Consider the following 24,254-nt stretch of genomic DNA (forward strand, 5'->3'; position numbering starts at 1 on the left):
TATTGATAAGGAGGCAATCAGACGTGCTAGTCACGGATTTCAGTGAGTCTCATATATGTTGTAGAGGGACCTGTCCTTTTTAATTGGTTAGCTGTTTTTAATGCTACGGCTCCTAGTTTCCGAGAAGATCGATGTTGAAGTATTATGCGGGTCCCCTTACCTGTAACGTTATCACGTTTCGACCAAGCCAAAGCAGCACACCGGCTAAGATTCAAGGCTGTTACTCTGATCGGACCGGTTCAAATCCTACCCGTCTACTTTTTTTTTTCAATGTCGTCGTACAGAATACAATGAATAGTGAAAGTCATACAAAATTATTCAAAAATAGTCATTTTCTCTTCAATAATTTCGTTAATATATCAATAATTACAGCAAAGTTCTTCAGCTATGTAATTGTTTGTGGTTTGTTGTTAAAATGTCATATAATTGGAGAACATTGACTTGATTCGTGGGGAAGGCAGACTAATCGGTCACTTCACGAACAAATCTTTGTTGATGAAAGGAAAGTAAGCACCTGCACCTTAAAAATTATCTCACCGAAATGTTCTCCACTTTGCCAACCCTGTGATGTTTATTTTTACAGGCATTCACAAAAAAATTTAAAAATGCTTCCAACTTGCTGAAGGCTAACGGAGAAATCGCTTCGAGGGAAAAGTCCATAAAAATACGTTCTTTAATTCTGTATCGATTTAGTGCACCTGCATTCCCAGAAATGAATAACGCATTGAAGTAGATCGAAGAAAGAACAATCTTTTTGAATTCAAACGAACTGTGTTTTGCGATCGAATTTGAAAACATCAGTATACCAGCAAGGCAACAGCTTTCATTAAAAGTGCGCGGAGCTCTATGAATTTGTGTTTCAGTTGCTTTTACGACAAACACCGTCATGTAAAACTGTAAATTTGTGGTAAGGTCTTATGGGACCAAACTGCTTAGGTCGTCAGTCCCTAAGGTTACACACTACTTAATCTAACTTAAAGTAACTTCCACTATGGACAACATACACACCCATGCCCGAGGGAGCACTGGAGCCGCGCGGACCGTGACAAGACGCCCTTGACCGAACGGCTACCCCGCACGGCTACCCCGCGCGGCTCACACCGTCATGAATCTTGTTCTAGCACAGCAAGCGATGCCGAGTAAGACGATTCTGTAACAAACGAAATACACATTTGAAGGAAGTTTCCTGCAATGATGGATTTGTTAATGATATTACACGACGAAAATGACTATTTTGAATGAGTACCTGAATACTATTTAATGATATTCTGTGTATTGAAACTGAATAAAAGTACATGTGCTGGATCTAAACGTGTAAATTCCGCCTGATAGCCGTGAACCTTAGTCGCTGCACTACCTTTGCTAGATGGTAACATGTCTAACGTTACAGGTATACGGGTTACGGATATCACGTCAGCATAGAATTTCTCGGAAACTATTGGTCGTCACATGAAAAGCTCCTAACCAGGTACGCAGGACAAACCCCTCTACAACAAACCTGACATACATAAAAACCCGTTATTAACAGGTCCGATGGTCTCCTTGTGAATCACGGCTGCGGTGTAACACATAACACCCTGACCCAACGTAGCCAAAAAATTTGTGAAACTAAATTTTGAGGCGCCTATTACAGTGACAAGCCCAGAACGCTTTCCCTTTTATTTAATTGTTGAAATTTTAACGGAAAGAAGAAAAGCTCTGTAATAAAAACTCAATAGTATTCTCACGAAAACTCGTTTTTCTGTGGTGAGTCTTACCCTATTAGAAATTTAATAGAATTCTTTGTGGAACGTATTATAACCTTATTACGTATAATTCAGTAACAAAATTATTTTAATAGTTACGATAGTTATCAGCTACGCTTAGGTGAAAGCTGGTAGTGGCGCGGCTAGCCGGCAGGAATCTTCTTTTGCAGTATGTACTATAGCTCACTTTCCAGATCAAAAGAGTGTTGGACATAGTTACAAATATTGCAAATACCGATCAGAGGATGCTATCGCCCTATGAGAAAATTCTTGACTCACGAACTGAAGTAACGTAGAGAATGCGTCACGAAGGCGAGTCCACCTCAGATTCCACACTAAATCATATGTACGGTACATTTGCATATCGTTGGGGTATGTTGCGACCGTAGTTACCCCTTGCTTTCAAGCGTGTGGGTGTACCAACATAGCAAGGACATGTGGGCTTATATTACAAGTCCAGATCTGTCAACCATCCAGACCGTTGCCCCTGCAACTATTTAATAGGTTACTGCCCCTCTCCGGCAAATATGTCTGTCCTCTCCATAGATATTTCACACATGTAATTGTACCTACGTACGACTATCTATTGTTCAAGTACGTGACACACACCACAGCTAAAAAACGTCCATGATTCGTGGAGGCACCATTTTTCTTGTATGTAGCCCTATATGGACGTTAAACGTGGACGATAAACAGCACGGACATGAAGGAGAAGATCAGAGAGTGAAAAGGTACTGAATCGAATCACAGAGAAAATAAATTTGTGTGACAAATTGCCTAAAAGAAGGGATCGATGGATAGTCCGTATTCTGATGCGTCAAGAAATAGTTAATTTGGTAATGGACGGAAGTATTGGATGTAAAATATAGTGGTAGACAGACTAAAGATTAAATTTAATAAGGGCATTCAAGTTGATTTAGGTTACAGTAGTTATGCCGAGATGAACGTACTTGCAGAGGACTGACTAGCCGGGAAGGTAGCATCATATCATTTTTTGGACAGAAGACCACAACAACAGCAATATTGTACGTCACAGAACGTTAGGATGAAAATTATCGAGAACCTAAATATAAAAATTTCAGGGGGTACAAGGCCTTTAAAGAGCATTTATATGGCCCCAGTGTTTGTAAACTGCTCAAGTTTAGTAACAAACAACTGCTTACCGTGTCGACATCAATGCCACTACCTTGAGAAACAACGAACAGTTGTCTGTGATGCATCTATGGCACTCCTTGTCCCATCGTATACGTACTACACAGATGAAAACTAACATCAAAAAATAACTGCAGTCACGAGGTAAGAAGTAACACACACTGTAGTGTTAGTAGCCAAGCAGAGTTGCGGTTCGGCACACGAATATGGATGTCGGGCCTCCTGCCTACTTCCTATCAGCCATGCCATTCCACCAGCGGCATGACAGCATCGTCTGGAGACTTGTTCACCACACACGTTGAAGTGTTTCTGCTTTTGATTATTTTTACATGTCACGTCTGATCTTGCATTCATTACTACACACACCTTCTTTCCCCCCAGCATTGCTCATCTTTTAACATGATTTTATTTCAGTTTTCTTTTTTTCAGATACTGTATGTGGAATGTTTTATATGACTTAAGTTGTCTGGTTATAGATGTGATGAACAGACTATATTATTTTATTATTTGTGCTGTCTTGCTGTAGATTATGTTCTACCTAATTATTTTTCTCTTGCCGTGAACTGCGTGTATGGCCTGACTCTTGTGTGTTATGATTTGTACCCTATAAGGAATGCCCCCTAGGGCACCCATCTACGGGTTGCCACAAATCCTGCCTGCTGCCTGCCTGTTAAACCTGGACCGGCAGTACAAGACGCTACCGGCAGTCGATGCCACAGCATTTTAGTCTGCCCCGCCAGGACTCCACAACAGTGTACAAAATCTTGAAGGAACGTCACCATCTGATGACCTCCTTGTAGATACGTCCTTACGTTCAATTACGGATACACTATATGCCTCAAAGTTCAGCCGTCAATAAACTGTGGTCAGAGTGTCCAATATTGCTTTACATGACGTTGCGTTAACCCCCACTCGTCATCCTATCAGTGCACAAAATAAGATGAAAGATTCTCATGCTTGGTATCATCGTACACTCACACTCCTCCTTATTCCAAGTACAACGCAAGCTGTGAAGTGCCGAAATTGACACAAGCCATCTTCTACCGGCCGTAACTTGCGGACGGAAGAGTAATAGGAAATCTCCGACTGAGAAATCTGCTCTTCTTGAGAAAAGAAGTAAATATCACTTCACTTCGTTTCTTCTACCCCTACCCTTGTTCCTTTCTCTTGTCACTTTCTGTTCCACCTTTATCCTCCTCTCCGTTATGCCTTGCAAGTCTTTTTTCCTTCTGACTTCGTTAGACTCTCATTTTCCCCCTTTTCCCTGTATGTTTTCTTGTCTCTTGTTACTGCCCCATTTCCTACATTCTTTCTTTTCCCTAAGCTTCCCAGTTCCCTGGACCATATCTTTCCCTTTATCCTTTCCCTTTCTCTTCCGTTTCCCTAAATCCTCTCTTTCCCAACATCTTCACTTTCTGTCACTTTCCTTTTATCCTACACCTATCTTTCCTCTAAACGTTATTTGCCCTTTCTTTCACCTTCTCAATGCCTTTGCTCTGTCCCTTCCCACTCTCTTCTCCATCTTGTTCTCCACCTCATACTATTTACCATTTACATTACCGAGCGAGGTGGCGCAGTGGTTAGCACACTGGACTCGCATTCGGGAGGACGACGGTTCAATCCCGTCTCCAGCCATCCTGATTTAGGTTTTCCGTGATTTCCCTAAATCGCTTCAGGCAAATGCCGGGATGGTTCCTTTGAAAGGGCACGGCCGATTTCCTTCCCAATCCTTCCCTAACCCGAGCATGAGCTCCGTCTCAAATGACCTCGTTGTCGACGGGACGTTAAACACTAACCACCACCACCACCACCACCACCACCACCATCATTTACATTCCCGTTTTTGTCCCGTCATTCACACTCTTCCTCCCCCTTTCTCTCTCTGCCTCACCTCCCAGTTACCCTTTCTGCTAAGTTTCCCTCCATACTCCCCATTCCCTTTAATACTCCATCCTTCGCTATTTCTAATTCCTGTCTCTCTTGCCCAACCTATTACCTACATTCCCTTTTACGCCCTTCTATTTCTTGCTCCTGTGTCCCTTCTCTTTCCCACTGCTGTACTCCTTCCTATTCAAACCTTACATCCTTGTTCTCACATTCCACATTTTCCCATTCTTCACACATTTCCGATTCTCCTTCCTATTATCTAACGTATTGCTATTCTCGTCCTTCTCTACGTTCTCTTACCCCCTCCTGTTACCTTTGCTCCTTCATCTTCTTATCTCTGTTCTCCTCCTCACATGCTTCTGTCCCCCCTCTGTCAGAGGAAGTAGAATAAACAGTGTGAGAACGTCAACTGTTGCGAGTACTTGTGGAGTCCTGGCAGTGGAAAGATGATCCATTCTGCATGGCGCCCAGAGTGTGTACCCAGAAGAGCCTGCGCATGCGCCCCCCTCTTCTCCTTTCCACTCCCCAACCCCGACATTTTGGCACGCTGCCGAGCTCTTGGCGGCTCCTCTCTAGCTAGCAGGGGCACTGGACCACCTCACTGACTGCTGTGCTACATAAACTATTTCTCCAACGCAGAGATTTATGAGATGTCGAATTCCCTTGTATCCCTACCATGTTCAGTTATATCTTTAACAGATTAATGCGTTGAGATGTTCGACCTGTACAGACTAATAGTTGGAAGAAATGTATCGGTGGAGGGAGTTCATGATTCTATCCTGATACGGCATTCAGTTTCCCCGTTTTTAAAAGCTTCTCTTCCAAGTATTTCTCTTTCGATTTCAAAAATAATAGATTCATTCGCAGGATTTAGCTTCCCTTGGATGTAATATTTGCTCTCGGAAATAGACTTAGATATCGATGAAGATTAAGATGAGTACCACTACCATATACACACTACCTGATCGGTAGTTTCTGGACACCTGTTAGTGGACATGAACATGTGTCCACCCTTCGCTTTTATGACTGCTTGTATTTTGATAGAGACCCTTTCAATGTGTTCGAATGTCTGTGGAGGAATGACAGCCCATTCTTCCTCAAGAGCCAGAACCAGAGAAGGTAGCGACGTTGGACGCTCGGCTCTGCAGCGATGTCGACGATCTAAATCATCCAAAAGGTATTCCATTGTGTCCAGGTCTGGACTTTGGGCAGGTCAGTCCATTTCAGGAATATTATTGGCCACAAACCATTGCCTCATAGTTGCTGCTTATGACAGGGGGCATTTTTATGCAGATATAAACAACCATCGTCCCCGAACTGTTCATCCAGTATATGCAGTACACAATTCTGTAAAATTTTCGCATTATCGTTTTCATAAGCGCAGTTTGTGGACCAGACCCGAACCATGAAAAGCAGACCATACTGTTACTCCACTCCCTCTGCACGTCACATCTGGCACTACACATGTCGGCAGGTAACGCTTCTTCAGGTATTCGCCAAACCGAAACCCTTCCATCGGGTTGCCACATCGTACAGTGTGATTCATTACCCCAAATCGCTCGTTCCAAGTCATTGCCCAGTGGCGTCGCTCTTTACATCACCTCAACCAACGCTTACTACTGACGATAGCAGAGCTTTCCAAGTTTTTCCTCATGGCGGCACCCTTCTGGTATATACAATTTCACGAGACACCCTTTCACAGATATTAATAAAAGACTCTCCTTTGTTACAGATCATACTGTAAAAAAATATTAATTTTTTATTTAACTTCTAAATGCAGTATAATTACACATTTTTCGCAGGTATAAAACTTCTCAATGCACTTTTTACCACTAGTTTTTCATTTGGTTTACATTCTGAGTTTACTAGTCTCGCTACATCTTACTCGACATCCTAGGGTGTCGAGACACAGCTCTGGACTATAACAATGTGTGGCTCATGAGAAGCTGCTCCACCATTGTACCCCATTGTTTTTAATTCCTTGAGCACAGCGGTTGTGCTAGCCAGATTGCTGGTAGCTGTTGGGAACTCACGAGTGATGTCTTCTTCTGATTTAATCCGCAAACCTTGGCTGTCTCTGACCGTCAGTAAATAAGGTGCGCCTGGTCTTGGTTCAGCGGTGGCTGTTCCTGATCATAATCACATCATGAACAGTCGACTTGGACAGCTCTCCAAACGTCCCTGACTGATTTGTTGATCAGATGACATCCAATTGTTAGCCCACGTTCGAAGTCACTGAAGTTTCCTGACCGACCCATTGTGCTGTTACTGCTTCTGTACTTCAACACACCTCCAGACTACTTTTATACTCGCTGGTCCGCCTCCTGTGACATCTTGTGATCCATTCCACATTGCTTAGGGGTGTCCGGATATCTTTGATCAGAGGGAGTAATCAGAACAGATCCGCTTTCGAGAAATATAAAATTGTGGTTACCCACAATACAAAATAAACTATTCGTTGACATCCCTAGAATTATCAGTTTTATATTAATGCACATCTTGGTATACTGCAGGGTACTATACACTGATTATGTGGGACAGTTTCATGAGTTCTTATGACTCATTTTGTCAGTCCTCAACAAAAGCGGGCGCCAGCGCCGATACTGCCGCAAGATGCCGCGCCACCAAACGTTAATGATTTCTTTTATAGATGCTGACTTCCGTAGCCTGTGGAATTTTGAACAGCAGAGAGGTTCATCTTTAAGTTATTAGTGGTGGAGCAGTCCTCTAGCGAAGACCTGTAACACTGTTCAAGACACTGAACCTAAAGAAAATTACTTTTTTGCGCAGTGCTTAGCTTTTGTTTACTTTTTGCCAAGCTATGTAGAACTTGCAGACTTTTTTATTTTAGTGTACCTACAAACTAATTGTAGAGTGGTTTTCTACAGTTAAATAAGATGATTTTACTATCGTAATTTGTTCAGTTGAGATCATTAGCCTTTAATTGTTCCATAGAGTTCCTACATGGCTTTCGCGGCATCTTATGGTTCAGTGCTACTTAGATTGGTAATTCCGTTCGAGAAACTGCCATGCCCTGCCCATTTCGTTTCATTCCGTTTCGGCAAGAACTGACGCTAACCTGGTGACACTACGGTGTGATACACATTTTTTTATAGGTGTGTGCCCCTCCAAGCTCGCACAAGCATGGTGACCAACTCAAAAGGTCTACTGTCACCTCTGCGTTGTTAGTATTTAGAATAGAGGAGATTGCAGGAGCGAGGAACTGTGATGTTATCCGTACATCTGGGTAAAGTTACCCATTAATGCGGGCGCATCTGGGTGATAGAAGTGGTCGAAAAAGCTTGACAGAATCAAGCTTGAAAGAAGAGCGGTTTAAAGGGCAGAGGGAAAAAGTGCCAAGGCAAGTGCCAAGGGAAAAAAACCTCTGCAACAGTGTCAGGTTGAGTAGTAAGGTCATTAGCGGTTTCTTGCTATCTGCGACAGATCGCGCAAGGTAAGGTTATGTTAGCGGTTGGGTATCATGCATCAGTACCATAGAAGTAATGCCAGATTGTCATAGAATGATCAGTCCTGTCGAGGAGGTGAGCGCTGCTGCTGCTGGGCCGACGATGTCTCCTGGGCCAGCTGCTTGCTGCTGCTGCTGCTCCTGTAGCATAGCCATCTCGTTGTAGGTTTGTCAGTTCGATGGTCCTCGAAGAAACTGGCAGTGTGATATGTGTTTGTGGGTCGTGTATGGCTTCCCTTCGATTGCCAGTTCTCATGGCAGAGGCTCAGCTAGCAAGCTAGTCGATGGCTGAAGTGCAGGGGCTCGCCTCATTGTGTCGTTTGCGTAGATACGAAGTTACCACAGATGGTTGTCCCTAAGGAGTGTCTTTGGGTGCTTGTGTTTCCATCTATGGTAGTTGCCCAGGTGTAGGGTGTGAGGATTGTTCGAGTGACTTGATTTCTTGTACAGTCGTGTGGCGAGTTTTTGAATACCACCTGGAGAATCTCCAGTCGGTATTCTCGGTGAAGGTCCGCTGTCCGTGTGTATCGGGGAGCATTGCTTATGATACGTAATACCTTGTTCTGTATTTCCTGGAGGCGGTCCAGATGTGTGGACGCTGTGTATCCCCAGACAGGAATCGTGAAGATCATTCTCCAGTTTCTCTTGCCACGAACTCAGTTTGAAGTAAACACTCTCTGGGGATTATGCAACCAGTCATCCGCTAGCCATTTTTTCTCAGAAAAATACAGCATCAGCATTCGGGTGAATTTTACGCCAGTGCCTTAAATACCTTTCAACCCTTTCCTGTTATTTTATTAACTGCGTGCATTCCTGCATTTGCCCTGAGAGTGAGTAGAGATTTCTTTGTGCTGTGTGGTGCTCTACTTTGTTGACTGACTCCTGTTCTCTGCATCTAAAAGGGATTCCTGTGTGTGTGTCTGCTGCAGCTAGGCCCTGCGCGCGTGGGCGCCACGGTGTAGGGTGATGCAACCAGCCTGAGCATGTTTCTGTCTTTCCTTGTAGATTTCTCGACGAAAAACTAAAGGCAGCCGCCACTCTTGTTAGTAGGTGTGTCTATCTTTCAGATCTTCTACGGTTAGTTGAATTCGCTTCGTGCGCTTGTGCGTTGTGTTTGCGTGGCTGTAGTTGCGGCGCTTTTAGCGTGCCGAGAGGTAACTGTTTTGTCTGCAGCGTGCTAATGCTAGTAGCTGACCGCTATTGCAATAGATTTTGTTTATAGCGTTAGAAGTCTTACTAGAAATTATGCGGAGATGATTGAGTAGACTAACGTTTTACAGTGCATTTAAATGTTTGAGGTAGTAAATATGTAGGGTTAGAACTGTAGCTTTCATTTTACTGCTTCTATACTTACCTCTCATATATGTACTGCATGTAGGTGTTATTAATATGAAGTACTCTTTTTCTTTCGAGTAGTCCAACGTGTGCTTTCTCCTTTCCACAGTTCAGCTTATATTCTGGAGAATTTGTATAATTTCTTGTTTCTAATAGAGACGTGCAAATAATTTTGAAATCAATCGTTTGTTAAATCGCTTGGTAGCATAGACTGCTATTCAGAATGTCATCGGAAATGAAAACTAACAATTTATAGCGAAAAGTAACACGATAATACAAGCAAAAACGTTCTGTTAAATGCGAATCTCAAACAAGCTGCTTGCGAGATAATTGCGAATATCTTTTATGAGCCGCCACTGACTTCACTATGAAATACTGTCGTAGTTAGCGCAAATTTATTAGAAATTTAAACTTTTCGATCAAGAAGCTGCAGAAGAATGCTGGAGATTAGATCGACAGATCTAACAAATAATGAGGAGGTGCTGAATCGAACTGGGGAAGGAACAAATTTGTGGTACAACTTGACCAAATGAAGGGGTCGGTTGATAGGACTTATTCTGAGACAGCAAGGAATTTTGAGTTTGGTAGTAGAGGAAAGTGTGGGGGGTACAAATTGTAGGAGGAGACCAAGGCATGAATACAGTATGTAGGTTTATTTCGGTGTATTTTACAGAGGTTCAGAGATGAAGAGGCTTGCAAAGGACAGACTAGCGAGGAGAATTGCATCAAACTATTCTCAACACTGAAGACCACAACAACAACAACAACAAAAACAAACTCCAATCGAATTCGGCTCAGATTTCAGCATGGCCTACCTCAACAAAAAATAAAGAAAGCACGTCAGTACGTTGTATGTTATAATTTTACAGCCTTACGTGTTAAAGGAGATGCTGGACGTGTCTTCGTCTCAGTGAGTTACGATTTCTCACGAACGACGCAGAATCATCTCGTAAGTCTTGACAAGACTTAATTTTCTCATCCAATCTACCTAAAAACCCTAAGAGGTTCAGGTCTTACGTAAAATCAGTAAGCGGATCGAAAGGACCTACTCAATCACTGTGACCGTACTGGCAGCAAGACGGAAGATAACAGAGAGAAGTCCGAAATACTGAATTCGGTCTTCCGAAACACAGAGGGGTCCAAAAAAATGTATTCACTGTTTAAAAGTCCATAACTGGCAAACTAATTGACGGAGTTGTCTCATCTTTGGTAGTGTAATAGTTTGTAGTCCCGGTAATCGCCACACAAGCATTGTATTGCGTTGTTTTGTTTTGTCAGATGACAGTTGCCAGATAGTCAGTGTTTTGTTCTTAGTTGCACCTAGTTACTCTAGTAAACATGGCTGGCGCAAGGCTTATATTCGATGAAAGGAAGTCAGTTTTGAAGTAATATTTTAAGTACGAAAACATTAATGAGGTTCAAAGGCAATGGCGAAATGAGTATCAAACAGAGCCACCGACACGTTTAACGATTCGTCGCATTCGAGACAAATTTGAAGCCGAAGGCTGTGTTAAAGATGTACACAAACAACGATCTGGACCACCTGTAACAGTAACAAGTCCAGCTAACTCCCGTCGTGTGTTACAACAATTCACTCGCTCACCACAGAAGTCTGTGAGACAGTGTGCCCGTGAAACTGGAGTGAGTCGCTCAGGTGTTCGGCAAATTTTGAAGACAGCAAAGTGGAAGTGCTACATCCCACGATTGCTACATGCAATGAACGAGGGCGACCCAGATCGTAGAATGTAGTACTGCGAGTGATTTACTAACATGGTGCGCAACGATGAAGAGTTTGCAGAGATGATTGTGTGGTCTGATGAGGCACAGTTCAAACTCAATGGTACAGTAAATCGCTACAATTGCATCCACTGGGCCGCCGAAAATCCGAACGTCCATGTAGACAAAGCCGTGAATTTGTCAGGAGTAAATGTGTGGTGTGGGTTGTCTTACCGGGGCTTGATTGGGCCACTCTTCTTTGGCGGCACAGTTACCGGTGAGGTGTACCTTCAGAAGCTTCAGACATCCATTTTATCTGCCATCTGAGACTTGTATGGAGACGGTAGAGTTTTTTTTTTTTTCAACAAGATGGTGCCCCAGCCCACTACCAAAATCGTGTTAGGGCGTATCTCGACGAAAATCTGCCAGGAAGATGGATAGGCCGTAGAGGTGGTGTGGAGTATCCATCACGTTCCCCAGACCTAATTCCTCTGGACGTTTACCTGTGGGGAATACTAAAGGACGTCGTTTATCGACAAAAGCCACGCACATTGGATGAACTTCGAGAATCCATCGTACATTCATGTGCAAATATCCAACTGAACATGTTGCAGTCAGTAGGTCGTGCTGCAGTTGGGCGGCATCGTTTGTGTGTGGATGTTAATGGTGACCATTTCGAACACCTACAGTGATATCTTTAAGTTGGACTTTAAGCTACACTTTCACCAAAAATGAGACAACTTCGCCAATTAGTTTGCAAGTTATGGACTTTTAAATAGTGGATACATTTTTTTGGACTCGTCTTTAGTTTCACCGCGGAAGATCATTCCTCCTTTCAATTATCGTACGAAAGTTGGAATGTGACATACTGAGATAACCAATTGTGGAACAGAAAACGAACTACAGTCGCTTAGTATTGGGTTAGGCATCTGGACCAGATGAGATACCTGTAAGATTCTACAAATATTATACGAAACAACACGCTCCCCTTCTAGTAGCAGTTTATCGTAGTCCGCTGTAGCAACGAAGGGTACCTAGCTACTGGAAAAATTACAAATCATTCCCTTTCTCAAGATGGGTCGTAGGGCAGCTGTACATGATTATAGGCCTATATCCTTGACGTCAGTCTCGTTTTTGGAGAACGAATATCTCCTATATAAAAATCAACGTGGATTCCGCAAACAGAGATCTTGTGAAACTCAGCTCTCTCTGTTCCTCCATGAGAGCCGTACTGCTGTAGACAACGGTGCTCAGGTTGACGTGCATTCGTCGGCTTTAGGAAGGCATTAGACTCTGTCCAGCACTGCCGTTTAGAGAAAAAAAAAGCTTACTCAGTATCCGACCAGATTTGCAACTGTATTCAAGACCTGCCTTCAGATAGAACTCAACTCGTTGCTCTCAACGCAACAAAAACTGCAGGTGTAAATGTAATTTCAGGAGTACCCCAAGCAAGTGTGATACGACCGTTGCTGTTTACAATGTATATAAATGATCTATTATAAAGCGTCGGAAGCTTTTTAAGACTGTTTGCAGGTGATACAGTTGTCTACAAGGAAGTAGCGATGACAGAAGACAATATCGATTCGCAGAATGACCTGCACAGAACTGATGAATGGTGCAGGAACTGGCAGTTATCACTGAACGTAAATAAACGTTAATGTATTGTGCATAAATAGGAAAAGACAAATTACTGGAAACAGAAACCTCTGTAATATATCTAGGAATAATTATACAGAGCGATCATATGACCACATGAAACAAACAGTAGGTAAAGCAGATGCCAAACTGAGATTCAGGGGAAGACTCTGAAGGAAATGTAACTTATCCACGAAAGAAGTAGCTTAAAAGGCACTCGTTCGACCGATTCTTGAGTCATGTTCGGCAATCTTGGACCTTACCAGGTAGGACTCATAAAAGAGATAGAGAAGACCCAACAAAGAGCGGCACGTTACGTCACGGGATCGCGAGAAATTTACAGAGATGTTCAACAAACTCCTGTGGCAGACGCAACAAGAGAGGCGTTATGCATCATGGAGATGTTTACACTGAAATCTCAGGAGAGAACTTTCCGAGAAGAGTCGGAAAGCTATTAGTACTTTCTTCCACATTCATCTCGCGAAATGACCACTACGGGAAAATTCGAGAAATTATAGGTAATAGAAAGGCTTATCGACAATCATTCTCCCACGCTCTATTCGCGAGTGGAACATTCATCTCGCGAAATGACCACGACGGGAAAATCCGAGAAATTATAGCTAATAGAAAGGCTTATCGACATTCATTCTACCACGCTCCATTCGCGAGTGGAACAGGGAAGGAGGGACTAATCAGCGGTACCAGGAGTACCCGCCGTCATACACATTCCGGTGGCTTGCGAAGCATTGATGTAGACAACGTAGATATATATCTTAGAATTCGTTACCCCGTTTCTTCAACCGCATCAACGTGAGTGCAGTACACTACATTTTTAGGACAGCCCCGGACAGAAAAATCGACAAGACTGAGGCCTAGTGATCTTCTAGACCAATGTACGGGCGCTGCTCGATCTATATACATTTTGGTCGATTTTAGCGCGCCAGTTGTCGCCTTACAAACACAGAAAATGCTACCGGTCCCCGCCATGCATGCATCAGATTCCTTGACGTTGTAGAAGGGAGGACATCCTCAAGCAGAAATTGAAGCAGTCTCGTCCATCAACTTTTTTTGGAAGAACTTGTAGCCCAAAGAGACAACCGACCCCAGTTATACATGCAGTGAGAAACGCTGCTGATGTGGCGATTCATGAACAGCATGTACGTGTACGTCAAATATGAGCCCAAGGAGATGAATTAATTGAAAAGTTTACATTTCAAACACATCTGACTAACTAGGTCAATATTTCATATTGAAATGAGTCGCGGTTAGTAATCACACATTCGCAAATATCTCGGACCCACATGTACCGAAACTTTTTTTTCTGCTTTTATTATACTACATATTCATTTGTGTAGGTTTTCACTGTTAATTAAGACGTACCCTTCGTATACTGAATAAGCATTTCTTTTACGTCTTCGTAGCTATACAGTTGCATAACTCAGTACGAATCTGTAGGACTGAGTTCAGTGGAAAACTTTGTAGCTAGCTGAGGAAGAAGTAGCTGCTGTTATTCGGGAAACCATTATAAACAGCCATAAATGCGTTGTACTAACCACACGCCATTGCACTATAACCGTCCAGTGACGTCGTTGGCGGGGCAGGGAGCAATAAACTGTAAGTCGATCTCACCGCACATATTCGTAGATTTTTCAGCTGAATAGAATAATCAAGACGAACTCTTCGCCATCCTCTTCGGAGAACTCCATAAGTCAAAAAGTGACATAGATGGAGCGAAGATACTAGTGTTGTTAAACCATTTTCCATTCCTTTTTAACGTTATACGTCTGGAGTAGGACTGCACATATCACGTTTTTGCATATCAAACTTCGCAGTGAAACTTCAGACGGTTAGAATTTAGAGTAAAGAAAGTTTTATTAACCGAAGAAGGTACCAGTGCAAAAGATAAAAGACGTACAACGACGGGGCAGATTGCGCGGGTGTTGGAAGGAACAGGGTTCAGTGCTTCATAGTCATAAGATGAGGGCACCGTCCCACGAGACAGAGAAAAGCGGCTCCAATCTCTTACGGTCTCTTAAGAAAATTACGTTTTGTGCGTCATGCAAGGGGTGAACGCAAGCCGCGCGCCTTGCGACATCCTATGTGCTTGCCCCAAATTCTCTCCACTTCTCTACAGGCTCGTGACGCAAAATTTCTATAATGACCACTGATTCATCTCCAAAGCACAAAATCAGTGCGTACTCATACGCTATTAAGTCAGTTTTAATGAGATTCGAGAAACAAAGGCGGAAAAATAGTATTTCCGAAATAGCATTGAAGATGCTATAACTGCACCGTTTATGAATTTTGCAGTGTTCCTCTTAACCGCATGTCTCTATCAAGATTCCTCCGATTTATTTCTTTAAATGGTAAAGATAGTGTCAATGTCATTCTTCTGATGTTTTGATCAAAATGACCAAAATAAGGATTATTTGCGAGTGTGTTTCTCGTTACGCCATACGTCAAGTGAAACATCGTATTGGTCCTCATTAATAAAAGATAGCTGTTTCAAGAATCAGTTGTGCCTGGTCGATGAAATCATCTCAGATTTGTCTGGTTTCATGATCATCCCAAGGATATTTATTATTGATGGCAGCAAAAAACGGAGAGATCAGTATCTCCAGCTGTAACTGAGTGGTACCTGTGCAGCACGTCACACATCACAAGAACGAAATTTGAAATATCTAGTACACTATCAGGGGTAAGGTACCTCACAACTCGTAGCTGAGAAAGTAACGCATGATGCGGCTCACCACAGATTCATTTTCGTTCCATAAACCAGACCCCAGAACATAGATTGGAGGCACAGAAAGCAACTTTCTTATTTGACTTGCGTAGCTAAATCATACAGATGATTCTATTATTCTCCGATGTGGACAAAAACGTACAATGTTCTGCTGAAATTCGAGAAAAAAATTTGTTTTCCTTGCTACATACGGGCGGTTGATTGGCGTCATTCAGCCCGTCAATGTACAGATTTACTTGACTGCGGAAGAGAGAATTCATGTGGAGTCAGATAATCTTTGAACCTTTCGAATTCTACATAGCCTAACAACAGAAATTTTGTGTATTGTGACTGCAGAGTTTAACCGCTGATGTAAAATATCTCCCAAGATACTTTTAATATTTCATGTATAATATCGGTATTTGATGCAGCAACAAAGATCAGTTTATTCCAATTATCTGCTTACGTTGGAACAGACGTCAGTCTTTCAGCTGGATGTGTCTTTCCATTATTACATATGTTAGTTGCATATACAGGATAACTAAAATAAAACAGGCTGTGAAAATATTTAGTGCACCTTAAGATAGACAACCCAACTTACATCATTCTCACCCAGGCCACGTGATTTAAGTTGGGTTACCTATCTTAAAGTGCACTAAATATCTTCAGGGCCTGTTTTAATTCACTCATCTTGTATAATATGAATGGTAGATAAAGCAAAATAATCTCAGCAGATGTAGGCATTGCATGATGGTGATATACATTGCATATTCATTGCATGAAGTTGTGAGTGTTGTGCACGAAACAAGGAATTTATACCTGCCTGCTGGTAACCTCTAACATATAAAAGAAAATTACTTTCTGGTTTGAGTTTTTCTTTTCTTTTACTTTTCATAAGTGAAACAACGAAATATTACTCTTCAATACATTATTAAAACGATCTAATCATCCTTATACCAAATCACATCTCACGTCTTTTATTTTGTTTCACTGGTCGTTTTTTACATTAGACTTAAGTTACAGTCACGTGTGCTAAAAAAATATAAATACAGCTGCACAAGGCGTCAGCGATGCAGGAGGTGCTCCTTCAGAAACGCTTACACTGTCTCACACTTAGTGCTTCACACCTCAGTAATTGTGCTATTAAATTTTGAAGATTTGATTGTGTGTACACGACTTGGATTAATTTTTATGTTTATTTATGTGTAACTATTGTTTGTGTAACTAGAGTGTGTGTAATTAGTGGTAGATTCGTAGTGGTATGTTACTAGCAGCAGGAATAGTTAGTGTATTAGATAGTATTTAACTATAGTTCTAAGTTACAGCCTCAGAGGACTACCTCCGCCTCACTGGCCCGCTAACACACTGCATTTAAGTATGACTCTGTTTTAAAAGCTGTTGTTGTAAGTAACCAATAACTTCGCTTTACGGTCGTTTTGCTTTTACCATTAAAAAAAATATCAGTTTTTCTTTATGCCTTTATCGTTAAATACAAAATATCCATTTGATACTAAAGAGTAGTTCTGTTCTTAGGGCATATTTCCAAAGTTAAAACGATGCAACTATTTGTTGTTAGTCTTGTATTCATATTAGTACCGACAATAGTTTCAGCCGTAAGCACTTTAATCGAGAACGCAGAAAAGTAAAAACACTGAATTCAAACCACTACTCTTGGGGTTACTTAAGACAGCTGTTAAATTGATACATTATCAGAAACAGACCACAACATATTTAGTTATGAGATACACTTTTTCACGTATACTTACTGTTTTAAAGCAGAAAGGCTTGCGTGTTTCTAATCTTATGGACAGCAGGGGCGAGCAACAAAGATATGAATGAGTTACAATATCGAAAAGTCTTAAGTCAGATAATGAAAATGAAGTGACATGAGTCAAGCATATATTAAGAGAGGTATCATGAAGGTCTGTAGTTTAAAACTACTTTTTACTTTATATCCTGAAGGGAGCAATGCAATAAATAAAAGAAGAGGCCAGGAATTTGTTAAATAAAATCACAATTCCAGGCAGGTATAATAGAGAAACTTTCTAGGATAGAAACTGGGTCAAGGGTGAAACGCAGTTCAACAACAGGAATTAGTATCAGCAGAAAGTAAGACTGTAACAAGAAAAAAAATTAGAAGAAATGAAAGGACACTACCCTGTAGGAAGCAATCATACTTAATATTATTGAAAAAGGAAATACGAGCTCTTAAAAAAAAACTAGCACACATCAAGGACGTTTCTAGAAGAAGACTATATATTTAATTAAAAAAAGGAAAAACAATTCTGTAACAATTTCATTTATTCACGAATCATAATTTGGCTTCTCAGGCCAGCCTGTGGTAAAAATTTATGGTCGCTACTACACATAAAATAGCTACAGCGCAGATAAAAGCAAAGCATAGCGCATATGTTACGACTATTGCAAATATGAAGTTCATCTTACTTACACATTTCAAAAAATTCATTAGGTATTCTTTCAACCGACTCCCCCAGAGTAGCATTGTTATCATTATTCTTTTCACTACAGCAACAAGCAGAATTTCTTCCACACTTAGGAGTCCAGCTCAACATTCGTTATTTATGGGTGACTTTTCTTTCTGCCCTGTCCCAACCATTGCTCGCCAACTCCATCTGGCATTCCAGAGATTTCAAATTTTAAATTTTATACTGGAAAACCTGTTTGTATGTTATTAGCCATGCATATTGTTCCTTTAAATTTACCAGGACACTGGATGAGACGCACCGATCTCTATTTCAAAACCTCAGTGAAGTTATTGGGTGTGATCTTTACGAGACGTTGTCATGGATTCCTCAACCTATGCGATGTGAAACTTTGATGTATGAAGGCAGTCAAAGTATTAAATTTTGTTTATGACAAGAATAGGGATGCAAATCAAATAAGTCTCCTCATGGTTTGCACAAAATTCGTTCAAACGCGATTTCACTATAGCTACACACTGTACGAAGCAGCCAGATCCTCCAGTTTAAGGATGTTGGATGTGATCCAACATGAGAGCATTACAATGGCCCCTGGGCCTATCGAACCAGCCCCATTCCTAGTTAATGTGCTGATGCTGGTAAGTCGACACTTGCCTCATAACGATATCTGTTCATGGTGCAGTCCACAAACGAAGTTAGATCTACACAGCATCCTTGCGTCAGCTTTATGGCTGCACACTCTGTACACTTCTCGACGAATGAAGCTGCACTACTTGCCATTAAAATTGCTACACCACGAAGATGACGTGCTACAGACGCGAAATTTAACCGACAGGAAAAAGATGCTGTGATATGTAAATGATTAGCTTTTCAGAGCATTCACACAAGGTTGGCGCCGGTGGCGACACCTACATGAGGAAAGTTTCCAACCGATTTCTCATACACTAACAGCACTTGACCGGCGTTGCCTGGTGAAACGTTGTTGTGATACCTCGTGTAAGAAGGAGAAATGCGAACCATCTCGTTTCCGACTTTGATAAAGGTCGGATTGTAGCCTATCGCGATTGCGGTTTATCGTATCGCGACATTGCTGCTCACGCTGGTCGAGATCCAATGACTGTTAGCAGAATATGGAATCGGTGGGTTCAGGAGGGTAATACGGAACGCCGTGCAGGATCCCAACGGCCTCGTATCACTAGCAGTCGAGATGACAGGCATGTTATCCGCATGGCTGTAACGGATCGTGCAGCCACGTCTCAATCCCTGAGTCAACAGATGGGGACGTTTGCAAGACAACAACCATCTGCACGAATAGTTCGGCGACGTTTGCAGTAGCATGGACTATCAGCTCGGAGACCATGGCTGCAGTTACCCTTGACGCTGCATCACAGACAGGAGCGCCTGCGACGGTGTACTCAACGACGAACCTGGGTGCACGAATGGCAAAACGTCATTTTTTCAGATGAACCCAGGTTCTGTTTACAGCATCATGATGGTCGCATCCGTGTTTGGCGACATTGCGGCGAACGCACAATGGAAGCGTGTATTCGTCATCGCCATACTGGCGTATCACCCGGTGTGATGGTACGGGGTGCCATTGGTTACACGTCTCGGTCACCTCTTGTTCGCATTGACGGCACACTGAACAGTGGACGTTACATTTCAGATGTGTTACGACCCGTGGCTCTAGCCTTCATTCGATCCCTGCGAAACCCTACATTTCAGCAGCATAATGCACTACCGCATGTTGCAGGTCCTGTACAGGCCTTTCTGGATACAGAAAATGTTCGACTGCTGCCCTGGCCAGCACATTCTCCAGATTTCTCACCGATTGAAAACGTCTGGTTAATGGTGGACGAGCGACTGGCTCGTCACAATACACCAGTCACTACTCTTGATGAACTGTGGTATCGTGTTGAAGCTGCATGGGCAGCTGTACCTGTACACGCCATTCGAGCTCTGTTTGACTCATTGCCCAGGCGTATCAAGGCCGTTATAACGGCCAGAGGTGGTTGTTCTGGATCTATGCACCCAAATTGCGTGAAAATGTAATCACATGTCAGTTCTAGTATAATATATTTGTCCAATGAATACCCGTTTATCATCTGGATTTCTTCTTGGTGTAGCAATTTTAAATGGCCAGTAGTGTATTTCCATTCGAACACAGGAATACCTAGAGGAGCTTGATGGAGAAGACGTGTCTGAAACAGGAATAAAGGAAATATGCTCGATAAATAATAGTCAAGCCCAGGCTGTGGATGACAACAAGATAAGGAACGTACCTATTATTGAAAAATAGTTGTTTATTGTTTCATCTGAGCGCCACAAACAGAGAAACCCCGTCATCGAGTCATTAGAATCCGCTTACCAGGCGACTTCTTGGAGTGTGATGCCGAGTTGATGGCGATATAGAATATGCCGGGTAATATAAGATCTTCAGGTGATTGAAAGTTGCTTATCTGCTTCGACTCCGACTGGTTTACATGTATTCCGCTGATAGCCTAGCCCAGACGATACAGAATTTTATCCTCCTATCATAAAACCACCGCTGGGAAAGATTTGGACTATCAAGGGACTCAACCTCAGTCTTAAGCGAAGATAGGACCAATTTTAGAAAACTTGAGTAGTGTCAGAAATTCTCCCCATTCTGATTAAGCAGAGATTTCTATGTACACTCTCAGGCAAAAAAGAAAACGACGAACCATGAATAAATTATCCGAATGAGACGGAATTAGGTAGATGCAACGTCCATGTACACACGAACAAATGGTTACTGTTTCAGAAAAACTGGACGATTTATTCAAGAGAAAGAGCTTCACAGATTGAGCAAGTCAGTGACGCGTTAGTCCATATCTGGCCTTTTTGCAAGCATAGATTGATAGAATGTTGTAAGTCCTTTTGAGAGATATGGTGCCATATTCTGTCTAATTAGCGCGTTAATACGTCAAAAATCCCGAACTGGTTGGAGGGCCCTGCCCATAATGCTCCAGACATTTTCGATTGGGGAGAGATCCGGCGACCTTGCTTGCCAAGCTACGATTTGGCAAGCACAAAAGAAAAACAGCAGAAATCCTCACCGTGTGCGCGCGAGCATTATCTTGCTGAAAAGTAAGTCCAAAATGGCTTGCCATAAAAGACAACAAATCGGGGGGAAGTGTAGGCCTATCCTCGACGTGCCGCAGTGCTGTAAGGGTGCCGCAGATGACAACCGAAGGGGTCCTGCTATGAAAAGAAAGGGCACCCAGGACCATCACTCCTGGTTGTCGGACCGTATGTCGGACGACAGTTAGGTTGATATCCCACCACTGTCCGAGGCATTTCCAGACATGTCTTCTTCATCTACATCTACATACATACTCCGCAATCCACCATACGGTGCGTGGCGGAGGATACCTCGTACCAAAACTTCTCTCCCTGTTCCACTCCCAAACAGAACGAGGGAAAAATGACTGCCTATATGCCTCTATACGAGCCCTAATCTCTCTTATCTTATCTTTGTGGTCTTCCCGCGAAATGTAAGTTGGCGGCAGTAAAATTGTACTGCAGTCAGCCTCAAACGCTGGTTCTCTAAATTTCCTCAGTAGCGATTCACGAAAAGAACGCCTCCTTTCCTCTAGAGACTCCCACTAGAGTTCCTGAAGCATTTCTGTAAGCCTCGCATGATGATCAAACCTACCAGTAATAAATCTAGCAGCCCGCCTCTGAATTGCTTCTATGTCCTCCCTCAATCCGACCTGAAGGGATCCCAAACGCTGGAGCAGTACTCAAAAATAGGTCGTATTAGTGTTTTATAAGCGGTCTCCTTTACAGATGAACCACATATTTCCAAAATTCTACCAATGAACCGAAGACGACTATCCGCCTTCCCCACAACTGCCATTACATGCTTGTCCCACTTCATATCGCTCTGCAATGTTACGCCCAAATATTTAATCGACGTGATTGTGTCAAGCGCTACACTACTAATGGAGTATTCAAACATTACGGGATTCTTTTTCCTATTCATCTGCATTAATTTACATTTATCTATATTTAGATTTAGCTGCCATTCTTTACACCAATCACAAATCCTGTCCAAGTCATCTTGCATCCTCCTACAGTCACTCAACAACGACACCTTCCCGTACACCACAACATCATCAGCAAACAGCTGCACATTGCTATCCACCCTATCCAAAAGATCATTTATGTAGATAGAAAACAACAGCGGACCTAGCACACATCCCTGGAGCACTCCAGATGATACCCTCACCTCCGATGAACACTCACCATCGAGGACAACGTACTGGGTCCTATTACTTAAGAAGTCTTCGAGCCACTCACATACTTGGGAACTAATCCCATATGCTCGTACCTTAGTTAGGAGTCTTCAGTGGGGCACCGAGTCAAACGCTTTCCGGAAGTCAAGGAATATGGCATCCGTTTGATACCCTCCATCCATGGCTCGCAAGATATGTGAAAAAATGGCGAGTTGCGTTTCGCAGTAGAGTTCTCTCTGTAAAACCGAATTGGAATCCCATCAGGACCTGGCGTTTTATTTATTTTCAACCCATTCATCTGCTTCCCAACCCCAGGGATGTCTATCACTATGTCCTCCATACGGGAATCTGCACTAGACTCAAATGGCGGTATGTTTGTACGATCTTCCTGCACCTGGAATCTCGTTTACTGGAGTAGAATTGTCTTCAGTGATCAATCCTGCTTCAAACTGAGCCCCAATGACCAGGTTAACGTCTTGTCGTCATAGCCTTTAAAACACAAGGAGTTTACACGTGGTGCACTGCGAGAGCTACCATACATTCCCAGCATTCCGGTGGGTCATCTTGGTCGGAGGAGACAAGTGTGTGCCACTGAGCACTGTCCGATACAAAGGCTACTATGATACTGGAAGGAAGTGCGCCACGGTCGGATTATGGTTTTACTGACATCGGCTTGTTGTTTATCATTCCCACCCACCTCTTCTCACACTCAGACATCTCCCTCTGCGTTGAATAAGACAACAGTCTGTAAGGGGACGCCATACTCAGTAGCAGAGGTGTGCTTTGTAATGCTCCACTCCCATTACTCTCGACCACAGAAATTACACAGATTTTAATTGTAATTACAATTTACTAAGAGATAAACGAGTTGGTTGCACTGCCTTTACAATTGTTCAAGAGTAGGAAACGAAACAAATTGTGTTTATCTTTCTGGACCGATAATCTCGATTAATGTTGATTGCAGTTATTCCATTATGTGCCACGATTATCTTGAATAATGATTCCATTTATTCTTAGTTTCTTTGTCAAATAGCCACAGAAATTTTATAACTGCAGCCTAGTACACTCTTGCACTCTTGCATCCTCAGCTACACTTTTACGCATCACTTCTCAAGATAGTACTGTGTAACAACTAATCCCGCCTAAACTCTCGATACAAACCAAATCAAACATATAAGTTACATAAAATGATCGTGGAATACGGCTTTTGTAAATTAACAAATAATAATAACTTTCGTTTCAAGTCTTTTATATACTTGTTACAGTAACTCCGTTTTCTAGAAATTAATTTTATGAAATGAAAGAATTATTTTGAAACAGTCTTATATTGTTCTTAAGGAGATTAAATAAAAACATTTCTAATAGATGATTAGTGTTCTTTACGCAGTCTTTACTTCGAAAATAAATCTATAATTATTTCTGAGAATTCTGGATACAAAAATGACATACTGACTTACCGGTACCGCATCGCAATATGAAATAGAGAGACCAATACCCGTTGATACGAAGCCCTGCGGTTCAAATATATTAACTTTCAGGCTGCTTTCGCTGCTCTGTCTGCTGTCTCATTTCCCTTGATTAGCATGTATACAGGTACCCAGCGATATACTTCGACGTTCCCTTTAATTTTTGGGAAAGGATAAAGTTCTTTACTGTCTGGACTAAGTTTTCTGTTGGGTACGCGAGTTGTAAACTAGAAAAGGAGTCGGAGCAGACAAGTAGCTTCCTACGACCTAGCGATCTTATATTTCCATAGCAGGGCAACGTTAATCAAAAGTTATTGTCGCTAATCGTTAATCCATTACTGAAAAAGTTACCTTCGTTAGCGTTAAACCGTTACTTTGCAGGAGATTTATCGGAAGTTAAAGTTAATCGTCAATTGCTGACTCGTACTCG

The 24,254-nt window shown here is 42.2% G+C and overlaps 1 protein-coding gene across 1 annotated transcript in view; it reads left to right on the forward strand.

Annotated features, from left to right (window-relative positions):
* Window positions 1–24,254, forward strand: part of LOC126482026 (dual specificity calcium/calmodulin-dependent 3',5'-cyclic nucleotide phosphodiesterase 1-like) — a 671,133-nt gene that overhangs the window by 443,804 nt on the left and 203,075 nt on the right. Inside the window, exon 6 of the mRNA XM_050105997.1 lies at window positions 9,256–9,300. Within this exon, the coding sequence (XP_049961954.1) occupies window positions 9,256–9,300 (45 nt within the window). The remainder of the gene's footprint in view (window positions 1–9,255; window positions 9,301–24,254) is intronic.

Source organism: Schistocerca serialis, chromosome 5, assembly GCF_023864345.2.
Source record: "Schistocerca serialis cubense isolate TAMUIC-IGC-003099 chromosome 5, iqSchSeri2.2, whole genome shotgun sequence".
NCBI classification, from domain to species: domain Eukaryota; kingdom Metazoa; phylum Arthropoda; class Insecta; order Orthoptera; family Acrididae; genus Schistocerca; species Schistocerca serialis.